This window comes from Notolepis coatsorum (assembly GCF_963971535.1).
Source record: "Notolepis coatsorum genome assembly, chromosome: 18".
NCBI lineage: Eukaryota > Metazoa > Chordata > Actinopteri > Aulopiformes > Paralepididae > Notolepis > Notolepis coatsorum.
This window is the reverse complement of record NC_140182.1, coordinates 4,092,051-4,116,068: the sequence shown is the minus strand read 5'-3', so window position 1 is coordinate 4,116,068 and position 24,018 is coordinate 4,092,051. Positions and strand designations below refer to the sequence as shown.

The following is a 24,018-nucleotide window of genomic DNA, read 5'->3' as shown; positions in this document are numbered from 1 at the left end:
GAGGCGGAGTCTCAAAAGAGAATGTTGAATATTTATTTTGCATCGAAAATCACAACATGCACATTCTATCTGCTACTAGCTTACAGACTGGGTAGCGAGTGCAACACCGTCTAATGTCCGTGCGGATCATTGGAGTAGGGTATATCTGCAGTGCTGCAGCCCCATACTCATTGATTAATGATACTAATACTAATCTATACAATCACCTGTTGTTGAATAAATAGCATTACTTTCTAGTTATTACTAAAAAACAGTATTATATAAAACAGTATCTGTATATAAAAATAAAAGTATAATTATTTTTTTAATGTATGCACTGGTATCAGATCAGTATCGGTATCGGCCGATACCCAAAGCTTAGGTATCGGAATCGGATCGGGAAGGAAAAAATGGTATCGGAACATCTCTACTTGACATTGACGATAAGTTATAGACCAAGATGGCAAAAAATTAAAAAAAAAACATTTTGTGAGACTGTGGTGGGTGAACCCCCAGAACAATTTTTTTTTACATTTTAAAGTTAAATGCATCAATCTGGTGCACTTTGAGAGCAAAATAAAGTGGCCAGATCTATGATGAACTTTGTGCTCAAAACACAAAATGTACTGTATGCTCTAGTCCAGTGGTTCCCAATCCTCTCCTCGAAGCACCCCAGCCGTTCAATGTATTTGTCAACTTAACAAGCCCTTTATTAGTTGAATCAGGTGTGCTGGTGGTGGAATTTAACAAATACATTGAACGGCTGGGGCGTCTCGAGGAGAGGTTTGGGAACCACTGGACTAGAGCATACAGTACATTTGAGCCATCAAAGAAATGAAGCAAAGGTGGTTACCTGTGTTGAACTGGTTTATTTAAAAAAATATATACTGGATTACTATTACGACTAATACTACTGATACATCCCTATTGGCAAACTTTATATTTATATCATATTATACTTTATATGATATATTTACTATATACTAAAATTTTATTTTATTTTTATAATTTTCTTGTTGTTGTTGTTTCATTATACAACTGTGGCGGCGGGACTACCTAGCCACAGTCTAGGTAATTAATGGGAAACACTGGGATATAGTGTGTTTTGTCTCAAGTGCCACGCTTTCTCCAGAAATCCTGCAAAACTGAAGATGTCCTCCACACACAAAAAACAACTCAACAGTCAACATACAACTCTCAGACTGCAAATCCGGATTTACAAATTGAATTTTCTCAAATAAAGCCCTCCTCAAATCGGTGTACAAGGGGCAATAATGGATGACGTCGCTTTAGTTTACTGTTTTGAAGTATGACGACAAACTACATAGACATGAACACTTTAAGTGCAGTACAAACGTAGCCATCAGACAACATTTTCATGCATTTTAAAATCTAGTTTTTGACATTGTCGAGGAGCCATGATTTGACTTTTTTCTTAAAATTGTGTCTGATGCATTTTAGCTGTGAAGGTAGCAACTTCCAATTTGTGGCTCCCTAGAATTTAAAAGAACATTTGCCCATATTCGTTTTGAACCTTGGAATACACAGGTTGGCAATGCTGGCTCTGGTGTTATGGGTATTATGCATGTGCTTGGAAGTGTTTTGCTGTCCCTAGTGCTTGTCGGTGACACATCTAGCGGCACGGTGGTGTAGTGGTTAACACTGTAGCCTCACAGCAAGAAGGTCCAGGGTTCGATTCCCGCTTGGGGACCAGGTTTCCATGATGCCAGTTACCCAGGTGGGGTATCTCCCTGGCCTTTCTGTGTGGAGTTTGCATGTTCTCCCCCTCTGTGCTCGCAAGGGTTTCCCCCCCGATAAGATAAACCCAATGGAAAAACATGCACAACAATAGATCGCTAACGCTGTGGCGTCCTTGACGAAGACGGACAGGAGCACTTGGATTGGTCCCCTGGTGCGGCTCACGTTGACGCCTGTCTGCTCCCGGCTGCCCTTGGGGGGGAAGGACGACGGGATGGGTTAATCGCAGATACGAATTGCATGCATGCATCGCATGTGTGCCGATTGATGACCTCTGAGCAGGTCCTAAATTATTATTATCTGGCAGTGCAGCTTGGCCAGCTATGTGACCAGTGCATTAGGGCTGAGCCCAAACGTTCGGACCTTCGGACCAAACGTTCGTTACGTTGGCATTCGAATTCTAAATCAACAAAAACAGGCTTCAGGGACAGCCCTACAGTACACACACAACCCAGCCAACCAGCAAATTCATGGAATGTGATTTATTATTATTATTATAGTTTTTTTGGGTTGCCTTTTCTCATATTCTCCCATCCCTCCATTTAGTCGTTATGCCAATTCCCTCCTGGTCGGTCTAGGGAGGGTGTAGACTACCACATGCTGCCCTACTGTCGGTCTGGGGAGGGTGTAGACTACCACATGCTGCCCTACTGTCGGTCTGGGGAGGGTGTAGACTACCACATGCTGCCCTACTGTGGGTCTGGGGAGGGTGTAGACTACCACATGCTGCCCTACTGTCGGTCTGGAGAGGGTGTAGACTACCACATGCTGCCCTACTGTCGGCCTGGGGAGGGTGTAGACTACCACATGCTGCCCTACTGTCGGTCTGGGGAGGGTGTAGACTACCACATGCTGCCCTACTGTCGGCCTGGGGAGGGTGTAGACTACCACATGCTGCCCTACTGTCGGTCTGGGGAGGGTAGACTACCACATGCTGCCCTACTGTCGGTCTGGGGAGGGTGTAGACTACCACATGCTGCCCTACTGTGGGTCTGGGGAGGGTGTGTAGACTACCACATGCTGCCCTACTGTGGGTCTGGGGAGGGTGTGTAGACCACCTCATGCCTCCTCTGATACACGTGGAGTCCCCAGCCACTTCTTTTCACCTGCCAGCTGGGAGTTTCACTGGGAGAGCGCAAGGTAGGGCTGGGCGATTAATCGATATTATCGATTAATTCGAATTAATGATTTAGGACGATTTTGAAAAATTTAAATAGATTTTCAAAAAATATATATATATATATTCAAGAGTCACCTTTTATTTTACAAAAAGTTATGTTTGGTGAAAGTTAGATTTGCACTTTATTAATCCCAATAGGGAAATTCATTCTTGTTTGATGATCAAGAGGCACCTTTTATTTGTTATAAGTGAGTTTGGTGAAAAAGCAAGTTATTGCACTACAGTATTAATCCCAATAGGGACATTCATCTTTGTTTGATAATTTTTTTGTGTCAAATAAAAACAAAGGTTATTTGAATGATTTCCTTGGCGTTTCTAGTTTTTTTTTTTTGTATTTTATTTTTTTATTCTTTTTTAAAACAAACATATAAACAAACATGACAACACACGATAAGATATACAAGCATTAATTGTCAGGGCACATCCAATGAGATCACATTTTGGTTAGTTGTTTTATATAAGATATACCCGTTTCTAGTTTTCAAGAGAGAAAAAAATCGATTAAAATCGTAAATCGAGGGCGGTCAGGTGGCGTAGCGGAGATTGCGTTCGTCACCAACCCCGGAGCGGCTGGATTCGCCTGTTAGAATCCAGCTCACAGCTCCGGGGTTGTCACCAGCTTGGCTGGCCGTTCACACTAATACAATTGGCTGTATTAGAGGGTGGGAGAAGCTGGCGGGGTGGGTCCGGGTCGTTGTAAACAGCGACTCCTACAGTTCGGTCGGGGCGCCTGCTAAGCGTGGATAGGACCTGAGTGGGATAGTGTGATCCTTCCACACGCTACGCCCTCTCAGTGAGAATCCGCGCTGCCAGGTGAAAAGAAGCGGTTGATTGGCTAGACGTGTGTCGGAGGAAGCACGTGATAGCCTCCACTCTCCCAGACCGACTGTGGGGGGTAAGTGCGCAGCGACCAGGAAGGGGATTGGGAATTGGCATAACGACTAACATTGGGATGGGAGAAAATCGGAGGAAAAAGGAGGGGGAAAAAGATAAAAAAAAAAAAAATCATAAATCGAAAAATATCTGGGATTTTATTTTTAGGCCATATCGCCCAGCCCTAGCGCAAGGTGCACCGAGGTTCGCGCCATCTCCCCCAGACCCCCTCCCTGCTGAACAGGCACCCCGATCGACCAGTAGGAGTCACTGTCGCAAGTTAACGGCCAGGACTCGCACCCCGCCGGCTTCCTACCTGCGAAACAATTGCATTCGTAAAGGACGACTGACCCAAGCAAGAACCCGCACCCACAGGTCTCTGCGGTGGTGGTGGGCGAGTGCTTAGACCTCCCCACTGCCGAGGTGCCGGACCCGGCCATTGACCCCAGTGATGACACTAGTGATTTGCAACAACTCTTTGGCTGATGACATCCTATAATAATAATAATAATAATATCCACATGTCACACCTCCCCTGACCTTTTCTCGGTCGTGCCCGTGTGTGTGTGTGTGTGTGTGTGTGTGTGTGTGTGTGTGTGTGTGTGTGTGTCGCTCCCTCCAGGCCAGGCTTGAGAGTCACCTATCCCAGCCAGAACGCCGCCCATTCCAGACACTTCCTGGACTCCTTCCACCTCCGGGTACCGGCCGCCAACGTGGCCGAGCCGGGCTCCGGCAGCACCACGGAGGTCAGCGAGTCCGATGATGACGAGGCCGCCGCTGCCCCCCCCCTCCCTGCACCGGGGGCGGACCCCCCCAGCCCGGCCCAGCCCCCCAGCCCCCGCCTCCTTCAGCCCAACCCCACGCGTAAGTAAGCCCGTCCGCGGCCGCCTGTCGGCCATGTTCTTGAAACCCTTTCACTGCCACACAACACGGCAACCGGTTAACCCTCTCACTGCCGCACTTACAGAAGGTTAACCCTTTACTGTCGCACTACCCCGACGGTTCCCTTTGTCGCGTGGCAGTGAAAGGGTTAACCGTCTGTCGTGTGGCAGTGACAGGGTTAATTTACACATTCTTTTGAATACACGAGTTAAATTCACTACGTTTGTATTTATTCGTACATGGAATTATTACAGTCCCAACGGCGCATATTAATTATGCTCCGCTGAATTCCACGGCCGAAAGGAACAGGAAGAAGACTATTCTTATTTCTACCTGCCCCTACACACATACAGCACACTGATGGACTTATTGCAATGTTGACCAAACCAAACGGAATGTACATACTTATTTAGCAGAAATGGAAACATCAACACAATGAAATTAACATAAATAAATCTATCAGTTAAATTGCATATTTAGGTTCGTTCATTTACACACACACACACGCACGCGCGCGCACGCACACACACACACACACACACACACACACTTATCTACATATTTATATAATGTATTCTATATTATATTTCTACTATACTATATCATTATATTTTATAGTTTAAGTTCTTTCCCTTTTCCCCTTTCTGTAAAGATTCCAGTGCCGGTCCAGAGGCAGGGAGGGCTGAGGCTGGACACCAGGTAAAAAATGAGGTAAAAAAAAAAAACATGTTAATAAACGAAAAATGTTACGATTCTTTTACGTTCGCCTAGTATTAGTGTCGTCACGATACTGGAATTTCTCGATACCATTTTCGATACCACGGGGAAAAGATTTAAATCTTAAAACGTAAATTTCTTTATTAATTATTAAAAAAAAATTAGCTTTTGTTGCTGGTCGATTCTCCTCACCTTCTCTCTGGTATTATAAGAGAAGAGAAATATAACACTTTTAAAACCCTTTGTTTTAGGGCTGGGCGATATGGCCTAAAAATTTAATCTCATTATTATTTTTTAAATCCGATTTACGATTTTAACACATTCCTTGCCAGCCATTGTACCCATCAAAGTACCCTCTGCCAGCGCTATAAGTCTATGGAGATGTTCACCTTCTTTGCAGGGCTATAACTTTTTAAATTTTATTGCTATTATTGACATTACTATGGCCCATTCAACATCGATTATCTATCGTTCAGGATGTGGGAACGTTATATTTTTTCATTCATACATTCATACAAAAATACCTTCTAGAATATAAGTATGTTTTTATCGTTTTCTGCAGTAATTCCTAGAACGTGAGTTATAGGCCTAAACGCATATATAGATTATCGTTTGGCGTTTCTTCCCTATACACGCTATATTAAAAAATTCAAATGTATATGATCGGTATACGTTATGCTTCATCATGTGTGAAGGAAAGGGGGGGGGGGTCGTTTATAATTCCCCGATCATCAGTAAATGCTTTATGTAGGTTGGGTGATATATTGATCAGATCGGTTTGCTCACAAGGAAACTCACAATCGGGTTGAAAATAACGTTATATTCCTCTTACCGTGGGTCAATAAGACTGGCGGTGAAAGATCCCAATTATATGACGCCGATCGCCTAGGTTCATTTCCGGTTTGTATGTCGCAATAAACGGCGAAATCATATCGATTATTAAGTTTAGAAAGCGATCCATTATGTACATAATGTCTGTCGGGAGTCCTGCAACGATATGTGACGGTCGGATGAGTTGCATAACTCGCCCGACCATCCACCAGGCGGCGGTATTGAGCAGTCGTTGCCGTCACCTATAGGGTCCAGCTGCAGCGTCGCGGGTGTATATATGAATTATGAATGCCATGGCGAAAAAATGAAATATTGATCTCAAAAACGCTGGACAGAGATATTGGCAGAATGCGCATGGCGGGCAATATCGCTGTACAGCGTTTTTGGCGGAGAAAGTGTTAATAGATTTTTTTTCTCTTGAAAACTAGAAATCATTCAAATAACCTTTGTTTTTATTTGACAAAATAATCAATAATCAAACCAAGATGAATTTCCCTATTGGATTGAAGTGCAAACCTAACTTTCACCAATCTTCATTAAAAAAAAAAAATAATAATATATATATTAGGTTACTCTTGATCAAGCAAAGATGAATGTCCCTATTGGGATTAATAGTGCAATAACTTGCTTTTTCACCAAACTTCACTTAAAACAAATAAAAGGTGCCTCTTGATCATCAAACAAGAATGTATTTCCCTGAGAGTGGAGCAAACAGATCCCAGTTATGTGGTGGGGATCTAGGCGATCCATTTCCGGTTTGTATATTACTAATACACGCCCAAATCATGTAGATTATTGAGTTATGGCAAAGATCCATATCCACGGTGTGTGTATCGAGTCCCGCGACGATAAACGAGTGGCCGGACGGAATAGGGAGACGCACCGGGATCACAAGAGATCCACTTCCGGTTGCAACTCGCCGATCAGCCACCAGGTGGCAGTATTGAAGCGTTGCAGAGTTGTGCTGGCTCACACAGCATCCGACAAGGCTCCGTGAGTGAAATATGAATACCATGGCGAAATTATGATCAGAATCACGTCGTACGCCGTTATTGGCAGAATTCGCATGAACTTGAAACCCGTTGTACGACGTTATTGGCGGGGAAAGTGTTAAAAAATTATTATTATTTTTTTTTTTAATCGACAGTGCAGAAAGTATCGATATTGCGGGAAATTAGTATTGAAACTGTTTTAAATATTCAGAATCGATATGTATGGAATTTCTTTTTGACAACACTACCTAGTATTGACTCCTACTGATCGGTCGGGCTCCTGTTCAGCAGGGAGGGGATCTGGGGGAGATAGTGTGTGAACCTCCGTGTGCGTTACGCTCTCCCAGTGAAACTCCTCGCTGTCAGGTGAAAAGAAGCGGCTGGCCACTCCACGTGTATCAGACGAGGCATGTTGTAGTTCTACACCCCCCCCAGACCCACCAGGAAGGGCAGCATGTTGTAGTTCTACACCCCCCCCCCCAGACCCACCAGGAAGGGCAGCATGTTGTAGTTCTACACCCCCCCCCCCCCAGACCCACCAGGAAGGGCAGCATGTTGTAGTTCTACACCCCCCCCCCCCCCCCCCCCCCCCAGACCCACCAGGAAGGGCAGCATGTTGTAGTTCTACACCCCCCCCCCCCCCCCCAGACCCACCAGGAAGGGCAGTATGTTGTAGTTCTACACCCCCCCCCCCCCAGACCCACCAGGAAGGGAACTGGCATAACGACTTTAATGTGCGACTTCCTGTGACTCGTGTACAGTTTCCTCCCCCTCAAATGTATATATTCTCTTTTAGAAACTCTGTAAATAAACAGTACTGTGTATTTGTATATCTTGTATGTCATAAATGTCTGGATGTAGCAGTACTATCTGTATGTCCTGATGAATTGAAAACGGGGGACCCTGATGTAAACAAGACGAAAGTCTTTCTCTGGTCTGCATCCCCTTAACAATTGTGTGTATTGAGCCGTACTGTATTGTACTGTACCCATTCTGCAATCTGTTAATAAAGTTTTCAATCAATCAACCGACCAATCGATCGTCTCTATTCTCCAGGCAGCCGTGCTCCCGGTGGCTCCCGCCGCCCCCCCCCCTCTTCGGCTCTCCCAGCAGGGGGGCGGGGAGGAGGGCGAGGGAGAGGGGGAGACCTGCTCCATCTGCTTCGAGCCCTGGACCTCCGCGGGGGGGCACCGCCTGGCCGCCCTGCGCTGTGGGCACCTGTTCGGCCACACGTGCATCGAGCGCTGGGTGAAGGGCCAGGGCCAGGCGGCCAAGTGTCCACAGGTCAGTGTGTGTGTGTGTGTGTGTGTGTGTGTGTGTGTGTGTGTGTGTGTGTGTGTGTGTGTGTGTGTGTGTGTGTGTGTGTGTGTGTGTGTGTGTGTGTGTGTGTGTGTGTGTGTGTGTGTGTGTGTGTGTGTGTGTGTGTGTGTGTGTGTGTGTGTGTGTGTGTGTGTGTGTGTGTGTGTGTGTGTGTGTGTGTAGGGGTTCGCCCGTATATATCTGCAGACGCTCGGTATCTGCCCATTTAAAATAGAAATACTCTAATCATCCCGAGGGAAATTTGACATTACAGATCGCTCACAGTAAACATTTAGACGGAAAACAAAGTCACGAATAAGAATAACAAAACAAATTGCATAAGAATACGAATAAAATAGGCCTAAGAATAAGATAATAATAATAATAGAGTACGGACCGGGATTCACATTTCGTATGTTACAGTATGTATATACATTCTAATATAAACTATACAGTAAAAATATACAGAAGTCTACAGTAAGTGTAATATGGAACCTGTGCTCAGTGCTGCAGTGAGGCACAGTGATGCATTGTATAGTCTAGGGCTGACCCCTATTAGTCGATTAGTCGGTCGAAAGGAGCCGTAGTCGACTAGCCAACCTCTTAGTCGAATACAAAAAACATATATATATACGGTATATATTTATAATTATTTTAAAAATATATATATATTTTTTTATAATCATTCTTTCCAAAAGAAAAGAGGCCTAGAAGCGTGGCTAACGCTAATGGCGCGCATACCAGAGGCTAACTGCCTACGAAAACAGGCACAGAGGCACTGAAAGAGGATTTCACCCGTCTAATGAACACACTAGACTAGACAAATATCAAGATGTATCCATCAGTGGACCAATTGCATGCTTTTGCAGAGGACAAGAAGCCTTCAGTCGACTCCTTCAGACATTAAGCACCCCCCACAGCCCAAATGGGATGATACAAATTAATTCTTTTATTTTTTATCTTTTTTAAATATTATATATATATTATTTTTTTTTGTCGACCAATAGTCGACTAACGGCAAATTTTGGCCAATCATAGTCGACCATCCAAATCCTTAGTCGGGGACAGCCCTAGTATAGTCTGATGGCTGTTGGAATGAAGGACTTCCTGTGCTGTTCAGTGCTACATTTAGGGAGTGTGAGCACTGAACATGCTCCTCCTGTCAGCCAAGTACATTTGATGGTTTACTGGTCTTTTATTTTTTAACTGGGAGTGTGTTGTATAAGAGTGCCTTGTGAACAACAGAATGAATAACATGTACGAATACTTTTATGTAAACGCACATTTCAGTTAACACTTTTGCGGCCACTGGGGCCCGTCTAATATAATGGTTGAGGACCAGCTTTTGTAAACAAACGTGTGGCTTTTTGTACAGCTAAATCTATACTTTATAGTATTGCTATCTGTCCATTCTCATTGTCAATTGAGTGCATAAACCGTCCCTTCAAAATGGCTTAAAAAAAAATGCATCAATAGGTTCTCATTTTATAGTGCCGTGAATATAAGCTTTATAGCGGATTTGGGCTAGTATATTTTCTGGAAGGCTAGTTATAGAGCTAATAGCTGCTAACGTTATATCCAATGGCATTTCCGTTTTACAGATGCTACAGAAATAACTCAAACTGCATATGATCCGGACGATCCCAAAGCATGTATGCATGAAAGGGGGGCGGGGGGGGGGGGCGGGGGACGTCGTTTATTATTATTGATTACCAATAACCGTGTTCGTCTAAGTAGCCACATACGCTGGTTGGCTGGTTGAGTATCATAGCAAGCTCTGATCGGGCTGTAATTTACGTGAAAAAGATCTTACCATGAGCCGGTGGGATCCCCCCGAGCATTTTCCCGTTATCGATCGCCATCTGGTAGATCGATATGTCCATTGGCTGATGATAAATCCCCTTATTGCATGGTGAAATCTGCGATTCGAAACGTAATCCAAGCTACAGGCTGCAGATCCAGAATCCTGCTAACTGAAAACTCCATTGAAAGAAAAAGAGACTGATCCGTTCGCCCACAGGGCACATTGCAGTAGCGCGATAGCGCCCCTAAGAGGATCTGGCCGGTATTGCACATTGTCGAATTCATAGAGTAGGAAAGATCTGCAGTGCCGCTCGGCGACCTTGAACAGGTTATTAAAATGGAATAAAAGCAATAACAACTTCCCACGGATATCTCCGTGATTCTGTCCACAACGCATGGATTCGAAAGCCGGATATATCCGTGCTTCGTCCCCAACGTGTTAATGTAATCTCCTTTTAATTGACACGGTTTTGTCCTTTTATTTGTTGAGGGGAATGTTTTAACCCTCGACACACAAGTTATGATACCACTTGATTATCTGAAAATACGCATGTCGGAAAAGCTTAACCCTTTCACTACCACACTACAGAAGGTCAACCCTTCACTACCACAACCATCTGTAGTGTGGTGGTGCAAGGGTTAACCATCTGTAGTGCGGCAGTGAAAGGGTTAACCGTCTGTAGTGTGGCAGTGAAAGGGTTAAGGGAACGTGCCAACATTATGGGAAATGAGCTTTACTGTCCGAGTCGGACAAGTCTGGACGGATATCAATTTCCTCTCTCTGTGCGTTCAGTGTAAAGCTAATCCGGCTGCAAGCTATAGAATGGAAGCGGCGCGTTTATTTTCTTTTATTCATTTGGTCTGGTCTAGGCTGGGCTGGGCTGGTCTGGGCTGGGCTGGGCTGGGCTGGGCTGGGCTGGGCTGGGCTGGTCTGGGCTGGGCTGGGCTGGGCTGGTCTGGGCTGGGCTGGGCTGGGCTGGGCTGGGCTGGGCTGGGCTGGGCTGGGCTGGGCTGGGCTGGGCTGGGCTGGTCTGGGCTGGGCTGGGCTGGGCTGGGCTGGTCTGGGCTGGTCTGGTCTGGGCTGGGCTGGGCTGGTCTGGGCTGGGCTGGTCTGGGCTGGGCTGGGCTGGTCTGGGCTGGGCTGGGCTGGGCTGGTCTGGTCTGGGCTGGGCTGGGCTGGGCTGGTCTGGGCTGGGCTGGGCTGGGCTGGGCTGGGCTGGGCTGGGCTGGGCTGGGCTAGCTTGAGGTCGGATAACATTCTGCTGAACGCAGAACGGAGACCTCTGGTATCTCTGATGTGGAATATTATTCACGGAGGCGGACAGCGGCGTCTTTGATCAGAGATGGTTTACTGAGTGACGGAGCGAGACGTTGAAACACGGAGCGAGACCCGTCGGTCACGGCAACGGGCCCTATAGTCTATAGATCTCTAAATAAGGCACCGGGCCCTATAGTCTATAGATCTCTAAATAAGGCCTAACAAAAATAATGGTTTGGTTCCGGTTGCCGACCGACCCTGCCGATTTTTAGGTGCGACCCAATTTATTTTATGAGTTTAAAAAAAACATATATATATATATATATATAAAAAAATAAAAAATCTTAGTCAAACCTTTAGTATTATGGATATTAAACATGCTGGCAGAGTACATGCATCCATGTTGTCGTGAACATTTTAATTAAATAAAGAAATTCCCTATCCATACAGTAGTTGCCGTGGGAAAAAATCAAATAAAAAATAAAATAAAATAAATTCCCTACCTACCCCATGGCCTTAACTGACAACCAACAGGAACCAAACAATATTTTCTTTTATGCCTAATGGTGAGCTAACAAAGTATTTATACGGGAGAGTAGACAAATTAAGCGGAGCATTGACGTATATAATATGAATTATAGAGATAATGTTAACTGGATAATGATGTACTCTTATGAGACAGCTGTGTGTGTGGAAATGTGTGTGTGTGTGTGTGTGTGTGTGTGAGGGAGAGAGAGAGAGGGGGGAGAGAGAAGGGGGGAGAGAGAGTACTGTACATATTAACACTACAACTCTGTACATACATCTGATTAGCACTATACTCAGTAGTACTAATTTATATATTTTATACCCAGTTTAACCACCTGTACATTAGGGGTGGGGGAAAAAATCGATACCTAGTAGTATCGCGATACTTTGCGTGGCGATACTGTATCGATACAGGGACGCCAACTATCGATATTTAATTATTCATTAAAAAAATCTGTATAAGGAAGTTTTCAAGTTTCAAGTTTCTTTAATAGTTGTCATACAGAAGTACAGAATACTTTTGTACAAAATGCTTCTTACTGTTGCGCTCCAGAGACTGTGCATGACAAGATAAGTATGAAATAAAAACATAGTAAAAATTAGAAGAAAAAAAAAAAAGAGGTCACAGTGTTCAGTTTAGACATATGTACAATGTTCGTAGACGTAGTTACCATACAATATACAATACTGTGCAGTGTACTAATATACAATACTATATAGTGCAAGGCATAAATGGACAAGGTGCAGTTTAGGTACAATTCACAGTAGGTGTACGAGTTGTAGTGCAAATCCTTTATCAATAAATATAAAGTGTAAGTGTGTTTGTGTGATCTAAAGTGTGGAGAGTGGGTGCTGCAGTGTGTTGTTTGTTTGAGTGAGTGTGTGTGTGCGTGTGGGTGTGTGTGCTGTGTGCATTTGATGGTTGTTGCATAGTGATTATTGTTCGTTTAGCGATTATTGTTCGTTTAGCAGCCTGATGGCCTGGGGATAGAAGCTCCTTCTGAGTCTTTCTGTGCTCGCCATAAGACTCCGGTATCGCTTGCCTGACGGCAGCAGTTCAAAGAGGCAGTTGTTCGGGTGGCTCGAGTCCTTAATAATTCTCTTAGCCTTCCCCTTGCACCGCTTGTTGTAAATGTTCTGGAGGGTGGGAAGCCCCCCTCTAATTGTGCGTTCGGCTGAACGTGTCACTCTTTGTAGTCTGCTACGGTCTTGTGCAGTGCTATTCCCAAACCAGGAGGTGATGTTGCCGGTCAGGATGCTCTCTATTGTACATGAGTAGAAGTTCCTAAGGATCTTCTGACTGACTTGGAACTTCCTTAGGCGCCTGAGGAAGTAGAGGCGTTGTCGTGCCTTCTTCACAACACTGTCAATGTGTGTGGTCCATGTCAAGTCCTCGGATATGTGGGCTCCGAGGTACTTGAAACTGTTCACTCTCTCAACTGGTGCCCCGTCGATGCTGAGGGGGCTGTAGTCCTTGACCCCCGACCTCCTGAAGTCCACAATCATCTCTTTTGTTTTGCTGACGTTCAGGGAGAGGAAGAGCATTGTTCATTTCAATACCTGTAATAGTACAGTAGTACACACACACACACACACACACACACACACACACACACCAGCGTTTCCGTTAGCCGGTAATTACCGGTTTTTGACCGGCAAAATCTGTTGAAGTCCGACTTATTTAATATCTCCGGTCTTAATGTCCGGTGAAAATAATTCCCTGAGTCTAAGCACAATTTGATTATTTGAATTGTATTAAAATAGGCTAAAATTAAATAGCCTATGCGATGAACGAAACGATCATTACATTTGTTTCCTCGTTGCTTCTAATAATGACAACGACGTTGTCGGCGAGAGCTTAGTGCTGGGTGTGCGAGTGCATGTGAAGCTGCAGAGCCAGAGAGGCAACGGCACAATGCAGTATTCCATCAGTACTCCAATTCGGCCATTTTCAGCCAATGTTGGGTGGGGGGCGCTGTTGTGCGGTTCCCAGAAAAGAGCCAATAACAGCTAAATCAGCTTCTCTGCAGCGCCATACTCTTTGCAAATAAGTCGTTGCGAGGTGGAGAGTCGTCACGCAAACCACGATAATGTTGCCGTCTCTCTGCTTTCTCAGTTCTTCGCTTGATATAATTAATACAAATGTCCAATATAACGGAATTCGTTAGCTCATAAAAATGTGATTATAACAGACTGCTGTTTAGTGTCGGACCGACTGCCCACAGATACGCGGTCTATTTTAGTTCAAGTCAGCAGCAGCACGGAGTATCGAGGGACTTATTTTATTTGGAATATATTAATTAATGACTGTATACGCAAAAGTAGCCTAGTTTTAAGTAATAATATTATAAATCTACATGCCTTGAGGATGACATTCTTTATTCTAAACTATGACCGGAATTAATCTCATTTGTCCGGTAGATTGAAATCTTGCAGGTCACGGAGACCGACAACAATTTTTTCTAACGGAAACCCTGACACACACACACACACACACACACACACACACACACACACACACGTGCATTCAGTTAAGTTGGAATATGACTGTAATACAAACAGTTCAGTTTGTCAGGTTCATGCAACACAGATCACAGTGTTGACATCCGTCTGCTTGAGAAAATACCACGTTCTGCAATAAAAAATGATTGAAGTGAGATGAACAGACTGAACACTTTATTTTATTAGATAAAACATGTTGACAAAGTTTTACTTTGCAGTTGAAAAAAGGTAATTCCCCCCCCCCCCCCCCCCCGCAATACTCACCGTATCGCGATATATATTTAGTATCGCGATACTATCGTAGCGTGACGCAAGTATCGCGATGGTATCGTATCGTGAGGCCTCTGGCGATTCCCACCCCTACTGTACATTGTATATTACTATTGCACTTTACTGTTACATTTGCACTCTGGTTGGAGGCCAAACCTTTTATCCTTGTACTGTACTGTACTGTACTGTACATTTTAATCTGATCTCGGAGGAGAGACGGGGATGTCCTCAGGTCCTCGCTGTAAGTCGTTTAAAAACTAATTTAAAGCAATACTACTGTTGCACACGACACAGTTCCATGATGTAGACCAGGGGTTCCCAAACTTTTCAGGCCGGGACCCAGAAAATAAGGCGTCAGAGAGCCGCGGCCCAATGCACATCGTCAGGCTTTTTTTCTTTCTTTTTTTTTTGCCAGGCGACCGATTTTTTAAGCCAAATATCACTTCAATCCTATTAAGTTAGTTCAAGTTAGTTATTCATTTATATGTGCTATTTATGAGAGGGCTAACTTGTTGCAAAATAATAATAATGATAATAATAATAGCCTCATTAAAATACTATTGTTGCTTCGGTTGTTTTCAGCGTTTTATGTGCATAATCTGTTATTTAGTTTGAAATGTTCGTTGAAATAAGTAGATTTTTCGTTTTTGTTTATTTATTAAGTTAATATAAAACCATATAGTCACATTTTAGAATACAATAGAATAGAATTTTAGAATACAACTAGAAACACTGTCCTGGCCTGCTTCTAAGTTCAGTGGCTTGACAAAAAAAAATTAAAGTAATTTTTTTATTTATTTTTTTTAATCATCTCGCGGCCCACCCGTGGCTGCTCGCGGCCCACCTTTGGGTCGCGACCCCGACTTTGGGAACCACTGATGTAGACGGTGGCGTGTTGGGCCTCTTCTGTGAACGTTAATGATATGTCTTGTAGACGGTGGCGTGTTGGGCCTCTTCTGTGAACGTTAATGATATGTCTTGTAGACGGTGGCGTGTTGGGCCTCTTCTGTGAACGTTAATGATATGTCTTGTAGACGGTGGCGTGTTGGGCCTCTTCTGTGAACGTTAATGATATGTCTTGTAGACGGTGGCGTGTTGGGCCTCTTCTGTGAACGTTAATGATATGTCTTGTAGACGGTGGCGTGTTGGGACTCTTCTGTGAACGTTAATGATATGTCTTGTAGACGGTGGCGTGTTGGGCCTCTTCTGTGAACGTTAATGATATGTCTTGTAGACGGTGGCGTGTTGGGCCTCTTCTGTGAACGTTAATGATATGTCTTGTAGACGGTGGCGTGTTGGGCCTCTTCTGTGAACGTTAATGATATGTCTTGTAGACGGTGGCGTGTTGGGCCTCTTCTGTGAACGTTAATGATATGTCTTGTAGACGGTGGCGTGTTGGGCCTCTTCTGTGAACGTTAATGATATGTCTTGACGACGACCTGTTTGTTCTGGTTCATCTCCACAGTGCAACAAAAAGGCCAAACGCGGCGACATCGTCCTCCTGTACGCCCGGAAGCTGAGGGCGCTGGACAACACGGAGCAGGAGAGCATGAAGAAGTAGGTCTTCTTTTATGGTGCTTTTTTTTATTAAAGTGAAAGGTTAGTGAAAGGTTAACCTTCTGTGGTGTGGTAGTGAAAGGGTTAACCTTTTGTAGTGTGGTAGTGAAAGGTTGACCTTCTGTAGTGTGGTAGTGAAAGGTTAACCTTCTGTATTGTGGTAGTGAAAGGTTAACCTTCTGTAGTGTGGTAGTGAAAGTAGAGATGTTCCGATACCATTTTTCCCTTTCCGATCCGATTCCGATACCTAAGCTTTGGGTATCGGCCGATACCGATATTTATCCGATACCAGTGCATAAAAAAAAATAATAATAAAAATTATATAAATTATACATTTTTTTTTTTTTTTTCCAGATACTGTTATACTGTTTTTTAGTAATAACTAGAACGTATGGTATTTATTCAACAACAGGTGATTGTATAGATTTGTATTAGTATCATTAATCAATGAGTATGTATGGGCTGCAGCACTGCAGATATACCCTACTCCAATGATCCACACGGACATTAAACGGTGTTGCACTCGCTACTAAGTGGCTCTGCAGATATACCCTATTCAGTCTGTAAGCTAGAGGCAGATAGAACGTTCATGTTGTGATTTTTGATCCAAAATAAATATTTAACATTCTCTTTTGAAACTCCGCCTCAGACTCTTATCATTTGGCACTTGCTGTACTTTGCTTGCAGGTCTGCAGCCATTATTGCTGGATTATGAGTAGCACCAACTTTAGACACGGTAACGTTATCAAGCTAAGCTAACTGACCTAGCTCGTCTTCCCGCATTGACATTTGATAACGTTAGTAATAGTCAGCTAACGCTAGTCCGTAGCTACTTAACTTAAATACAATTCACCGTGGGTGCATTATTGTTGATAGACGGTCACGGACAGTGTTAGGTCCTGGAGAAAGGACAGGCGATCATCTGATTTGATGTAACGTTAAAGCGGATGTTGTTCCAACTAGCTATCTTTCCAGCTAATGCTATCATAACACCAGCCAAACACATCCCGATTCCCGTCCGAGCTCTCCGTCACACCGCACTGTCGGGGACAATGGAATTTAAGAAAGTGTATCTGCTGTTAAAATGACACAGCATCACACTTTAAAACATGTTCATTTTATAATCCTCACTCTCCGCAGGACTCGGCAGGAGATAAATTACATCATGGGATCGGAGGCTAGAATTTACGTGTACTCGCCGATACCGATACCAGCATTTTAGGCAGTATCGGCGGCATTTCCGATACTGGTATCGGTATCGGAACAACTCTAAGTGAAAGGTTAACCTTCTGTAGTGTGGTAGTGAAAGGTTAACCTTCTGTAGTGTGGTAGTGAAAGGGTTAACCTTCTGTAGTGTGGTAGTGAAAGGTTAACCTTCTGTAGTGTGGTAGTGAAAGGGCTAACCTTCTGTAGTGTGGTAGTGAAAGGTTAACCTTCTGTAGTGTGGTAGTGAAAGGGCTAACCTTCTGTAGTGTGGTAGTGAAAGGTTAACCTTCTGTAGTGTGGTAGTGAAAGGTTAACCTTCTGTAGTGTGGTAGTGAAAGTGTTAACCCTCTGTAGTGTGGTAGTGAAAGGTTAACCTTCTGTATTGTGGTAGTGAAAGGTTAACCTTCTGTAGTGTGGTAGTGAAAGGTTAACCTTCTGTAGTGTGGTAGTGAAAGGTTAACCTTCTGTATTGTGGTAGTGAAAGGTTAACCTTCTGTAGTGTGGTAGTGAAAGGTTAACCTTCTGTAGTGTGGCAGTGAAAGGTTAACCTTCTGTATTGTGGTAGTGAAAGGTTAACCTTATGTAGTGTGGTAGTAAAGGGTTAACCTTCTGTAGTGTGGTAGTGAAAGGTTAACCTTCTGTATTGTGGTAGTGAAAGGTTAACCTTCTGTAGTGTGGTAGTGAAAGGTTAACCTTCTGTAGTGTGGCAGTGAAAGGTTAACCTTCTGTAGTGTGGTAGTGAAAGGTTAACCTTCTGTAGTGTGGTAGTGAAAGGGTTAACCTTCTGTAGTGTGGTAGTGAAAGGTTAACCTTCTGTAGTGGTAGTGAAAGGTTAACCTTCTGTAGTGTGGTAGTGAAAGGTTAACCTTCTGTAGTGTGGTAGTGAAAGGGTTAACCTTCTGTAGTGTGGTAGTGAAAGGTTAACCTTCTGTAGTGTGGTAGTGAAAGGTTAACCTTCTGTATTGTGGTAGTGAAAGGTTAACCTTCTGTAGTGTGGTAGTGAAAGGTTAACCTTCTGTAGTGTGGCAGTGAAAGGTTAACCTTCTGTAGTGTGGTAGTGAAAGGTTAACCTTCTGTAGTGTGGTAGTGAAAGGGTTAACCTTCTGTAGTGTGGTAGTGAAAGGTTAACCTTCTGTAGTGGTAGTGAAAGGTTAACCTTCTGTAGTGTGGTAGTGAAAGGTTAACCTTCTGTAGTGTGGTAGTGAAAGGGTTAACCTTCTGTAGTGTGGTAGTGAAAGGTTAACCTTCTGTAGTGTGGTAGTGAAAGGTTAACCTTCTGTAGTGTGGTAGTGAAAGGTTAACCTTCTGTAGTGTGGTAGTGAAAGGTTAACCTTCTGTAGTGTGGTAGTGAAAGGTTAACCTTCTGTAGTGTGGCAGTGAAAGGGTTAACCTTCTGTAGTGTGGTAGTGAAAGGTTAACCTTCTGTAGTGTGGTAGTGAAAGGTTAACCTTCTGTAGTGTGGCAGTGAAAGGTTAACCTTCTGTAGTGTGGTAGTGAAAGGTTAACCTTCTGTAGTGTGGTAGTGAAAGGTTAACCTTCTGTAGTGTGGTAGTGAAAGGTTAACCTTCTGTAGTGTGGTAGTGAAAGGGTTAACCTTCTGTAGTGTGGTAGTGAAAGGTTAACCTTCTGTAGTGTGGTAGTGAAAAGGTTAACCTTCTGTAGTGTGGTAGTGAAAGGTTAACCTTCTGTAGTGTGGTAGTGAAAGGTTAACCTTCTGTAGTGTGGTAGTGAAAGGTTAACCTTCTGTAGTGTGGTAGTGAAAGGTTAACCTTCTGTAGTGTGGTAGTGAAAGGGTTAACCTTCTGTAGTGTGGTAGTGAAAGGTTAACATTATGTAGTGTGGTAGTGAAAGGTTAACCTTCTGTAGTGTGGTAGTGAAAGGGTTAACCGTCTGTAGTGTGGTAGTGAAACGTTAACCTTCTGTAGTGAGGTAGTGAAACGTTAACCTTCTGTAGTGTGGTAGTGAAAGGGTTAACTGTCTGTAGTGTGGTAGTGAAAGGGTTAACTGTCTGTAGTGTGGTAGTGAAAGGGTTAACTGTCTGTAGTGTGGTAGTGAAAGGGTTAACTGTCTGTAGTGTGGTAGTGAAAGGGTTAACTGTCTGTAGTGTGTAGGGTCCGGCACCGTTCACATAAATCTTTTTACCGGTACAGATTTAATCTACCTACCTCAGTTGTAAGAAAGAATTGTCCAAACTTGTCCAAACAAATTATTTATTATCATTATTATTTATTTAGAACAATTTGTTTATATTTTATATATATATATATACACACACACATCTTTAAATAAAAAATAATGTTTTACAAAATAACAATATAAAACGATTAAACACCAGTCTAGCAGCAGTGGACGTGAACATGCCGGACCACACACTACACACTACACACTACACACTACACACTTCACACTACACACTACACACTACACACTACACACTACACACTACACACTACACACTACACACTTCACAGGTTTAGTTTTGCGGTAAACGCAACGTTGACGACGTCATCGGGAAAAAATATAAAGTATATATATATATTTTTGTATTACCTAAATGTGGCACCGGTGGATCTCACGTGAATCGCTACTCGGTAGTACCGACGTGATTCGGTCGATATACCCTTAAAAAGTACCGGATGATTCGGTGCCAGTCCCTAGTGGTGTAATGTTCTCCAACCATCGCCCGTCTTCCTGTGTACCTTCGTGACGGTGGGCCCTCGGATGATCACAGACGGTGGGACTAGAGAGGCCTCTGTGTGTCCCCTGGGGCCCGGGGGCAGTCCTGAAGATGATGTCATGGTGATGTCATGGTGATGTCATGGTGATGTCATGCCCCTCTGTGTGTCCCCAGGTCCCTGGAGCAGGAGCAGGCCTACAGGAGGAAGGCGGAGCTGGAGTCGGCCCAGTGCCGGTTGCAGCTACAGGTGGTGACGGAGGAGTGTGGCAAGCTGCGCCGACAACTACAGGTGTGTTCCCCGTTGTGTTTAGGGCAAGAAATAATACACTGCCAGAAAAACTACAAAATCTTTTTCATTTAGAAAGTGAGTTTAGTCGGGCGGTCAGGTGGCGTAACGGAGATTGCGTTCGTCACCAAACCCCGGAGCGGCTGGATTCGCCTGTTCGAATCCAGCTCACAGCTCCCGGCGTTGTCACCAGCTTGGCTGGCCGTTCACACTAATACAATTGGCTGTATTAGAGGGTGGGAGAAGCTGGCGGGGTGGGTCCGGGTCGTTGTAAACAGCGACCCCTACAGTTCGGTCGGGGCGCCTGCTCAGCGCGGATAGGACCTAAGTGGGGTAGTGTGATCCTTCCACACGTTACACCCTCTCAGTGAGAATCCGCGCTGCCAGGTGAAAAGAAGCGGTGATTGGCTGGACGTGTGTCGGAGGAAGCACGTGGTAGCCTCCACTCTCCCAGACCGACTGTGGGGGGTAAGTGCGCAGCGACCAGGAAGGGGATTGGGAATTGGCATAACGACTAACATTGGGATGGGAGAAAAACGGAGGAAAATGGAGGAAAAAAATAAATAAATAAAAAAAAAATAATGAGTTTAGTAGGAGAAAATACAATTTTAAACATCAGTTTGCACGTACCACACTTAAACAGATGTGTCCTTCAGTTATTGGTGTAAAGTTGTGGAATTCTCTCCATAGCGAGCTTAAGGGATGTAATAGTGTTTATCAATTCAAAAAAATGTATAAAAAAATAATATTTAGTCGGTATGAAAATCAAATGTGATCTGAATAGTGAGATCTTTTCTTCTTTTTCTTTTTCTTTTATTCTTTATTCTTTATCATTATTATTATTATTTAATTTTTTCTTGTTTAACTGTGGATTGTGTGTTTCTTTTATAATGGTATAAATGATTATTTGTGTAATTAGGTTGTACGCCGACCATTAAGAAAATACTTGTTTAGTTTAGGAATAAGGGGCAGGTAACTATAAGATTTATTCTTCTTCCTGCTCCTTTTGTCCATGGAATGATATTTATGATTGTGTAATGAAGAAACTATGATTGTATATGATTGTACCATGTGGCAAATAAAAACTCTGAACTGAACTGTTAGAGGGATCTGTTGGAGGGATCTGTTGGAGGGATCTGTTAGAGGTCTGCGGAGGGATCTGTTGGAGGGATCTGTTAGACAACCCCTAATTGCTCCCGATGAGCAGGTCGGCACCTCGCACTGTCTCCTCCGCCGTCGCTGTGTGTAACAAAATTGTAAAGCGCTTTGGATAAAAGCTGCTATATAAATTCAGCATTTACCATTTTTTAGTTAGCCACAAACCAATAGATTAGACGGGTATAAAGACAGTACGGTAGACGGTAGTCGTACTGGCCAGCAGAGTAACTAGTAAGAGTAGGTAAGGGATATACGTACATATATGTAAAAGGATTATGTGCAGGTGTGTACACACAGGTGGATATATATATATATATATACACGGTAAGAATAAATATATACATACAGTATATAACATTGTACATGCGATCATATAATAATAATAATAATAATAATAAATTGTATTTGTATTGCACTTTTCGTTCACTAGGATCCCAATATAGAGTTATATGCAGGGGTATACGTAGGTGTATAATATTAACCCTTTCACTGCCACACGGCAGCCAGTTAACCCTTTCACTGTGACAATACAGAAGGTTAGCCCCTTTACTATCACACAACCGACGGCGATGCGCCACCATTGGCATCATTAGCTCCGCAATGATGCTAATGGTGGAGCATCGCCGTCGGTTGTGTGATAGTAAAGGGCTAACCTTCTGTCGTGTGGCAGTGAAAGGGTTAACTGGCTGTCGTGTGGCAGTGAAAGGGTTAAGTCAGTGGGAACAAGCTCCCGGGAACAAGTCTGACTGAAACTAAATGAAACCTATTCCACACACAATAGATTTCAGTCCGCATGTAGAGACGAGGGCCTCTGGTCTCGTGAACCCCCCTACATGCTCCCTCAACACTGTACGAGGGACCCCCCCCTACATGCTCCCTCAACACTGTACGAGGGACCCCCCCCTACATGCTCCCTCAACACTGTACGAGGGACCCCCCCCCTACATGCTCCCTCAACACTGTACGAGGGACCCCCCCTACATGCTCCCTCAACACTGTACGAGGGACCCCCCCCTACATGCTCCCTCAACACTGTACGAGGGACCCCCCCCTACATGCTCCCTCAACACTGTACGAGGGACCCCCCCCTACATGCTCCCTCAACACTGTACGAGGGACCCCCCCCCTACATGCTCCCTCAACACTGTACGAGGGACCCCCCCCCTACATGCTCCCTCAACACTGTACGAGGGACCCCCCCCTACATGCTCCCTCAACACTGTACGAGGGACCCCCCCCTACATGCTCCCTCAACACTGTACGAGGGACCCCCCCTACATGCTCCCTCAACACTGTACGAGGGACCCCCCCCTACATGCTCCCTCAACACTGTACGAGGGACCCCCCCCTACATGCTCCCTCAACACTGTACGAGGGACCCCCCCCCTACATGCTCCCTCAACACTGTACGAGGGACCCCCCCCCTACATGCTCCTCAACACTGTACGAGGGACCCCCCCCTACATGCTCCCTCAACACTGTACGAGGGACCCCCCCCCCTACATGCTCCCTCAACACTGTACGAGGGACCCCCCCCCTACATGCTCCCTCAACACTGTACGAGGGACCCCCCCCCTACATGCTCCCTCAACACTGTACGAGGGACCCCCCCCTACATGCTCCCTCAACACTGTACGAGGGACCCCCCCCCTACATGCTCCCTCAACACTGTACGAGGGACCCCCCCCCTACATGCTCCTCAACACTGTACGAGGGACCCCCCCCTACATGCTCCCTCAACACTGTACGAGGGACCCCCCCCTACATGCTCCCTCAACACTGTACGAGGGACCCCCCCCCTCCCCTACATGCTCCCTCAACACTGTACGAGGGACCCCCCCCTACATGCTCCCTCAACACTGTACGAGGGACCCCCCCTACATGCTCCCTCAACACTGTACGAGGGACCCCCCCCTACATGCTCCCTCAACACTGTACGAGGGACCCCCCCCCTACATGCTCCCTCAACACTGTACGAGGGACCCCCCCCCACACCTTAATGTATCGCGTCGTTTCAAACGTGGAATTGAGGAATATCAAAATAAAAGCACACGTTGTTGAACTTGATCGTGCATATTTATTAGAAAATGTAATTACAGCACTATGTTATCAATACTACACATTTATAAAAACGAGGCATGTTTAGCCAGAATATGTTGCCAAAAGAACGGTAAAAAAGAAAAAGATTATCTTTTTTATATATATACTTTTTTCCCCCCTACTTGCCTTTCTACTTGTCACCTACCCGCGACTCCAATTTGG

At 44.5% G+C, this 24,018-nt stretch overlaps 1 protein-coding gene across 1 annotated transcript in view; it reads left to right on the top strand.

Annotated features, from left to right (window-relative positions):
- Positions 1–24,018, top strand: part of rfwd3 (ring finger and WD repeat domain 3) — a gene marked incomplete at its 3' end in the record, with an annotated part of 38,197 nt that overhangs the window by 11,923 nt on the left and 2,256 nt on the right. Inside the window, exons 3-7 of the mRNA XM_084334485.1 lie at positions 4,413–4,654; positions 5,325–5,371; positions 8,269–8,496; positions 16,338–16,429; positions 20,487–20,601. Coding sequence (XP_084190611.1) covers positions 4,413–4,654; positions 5,325–5,371; positions 8,269–8,496; positions 16,338–16,429; positions 20,487–20,601 — 724 coding nt within the window. The remainder of the gene's footprint in view (positions 1–4,412; positions 4,655–5,324; positions 5,372–8,268; positions 8,497–16,337; positions 16,430–20,486; positions 20,602–24,018) is intronic.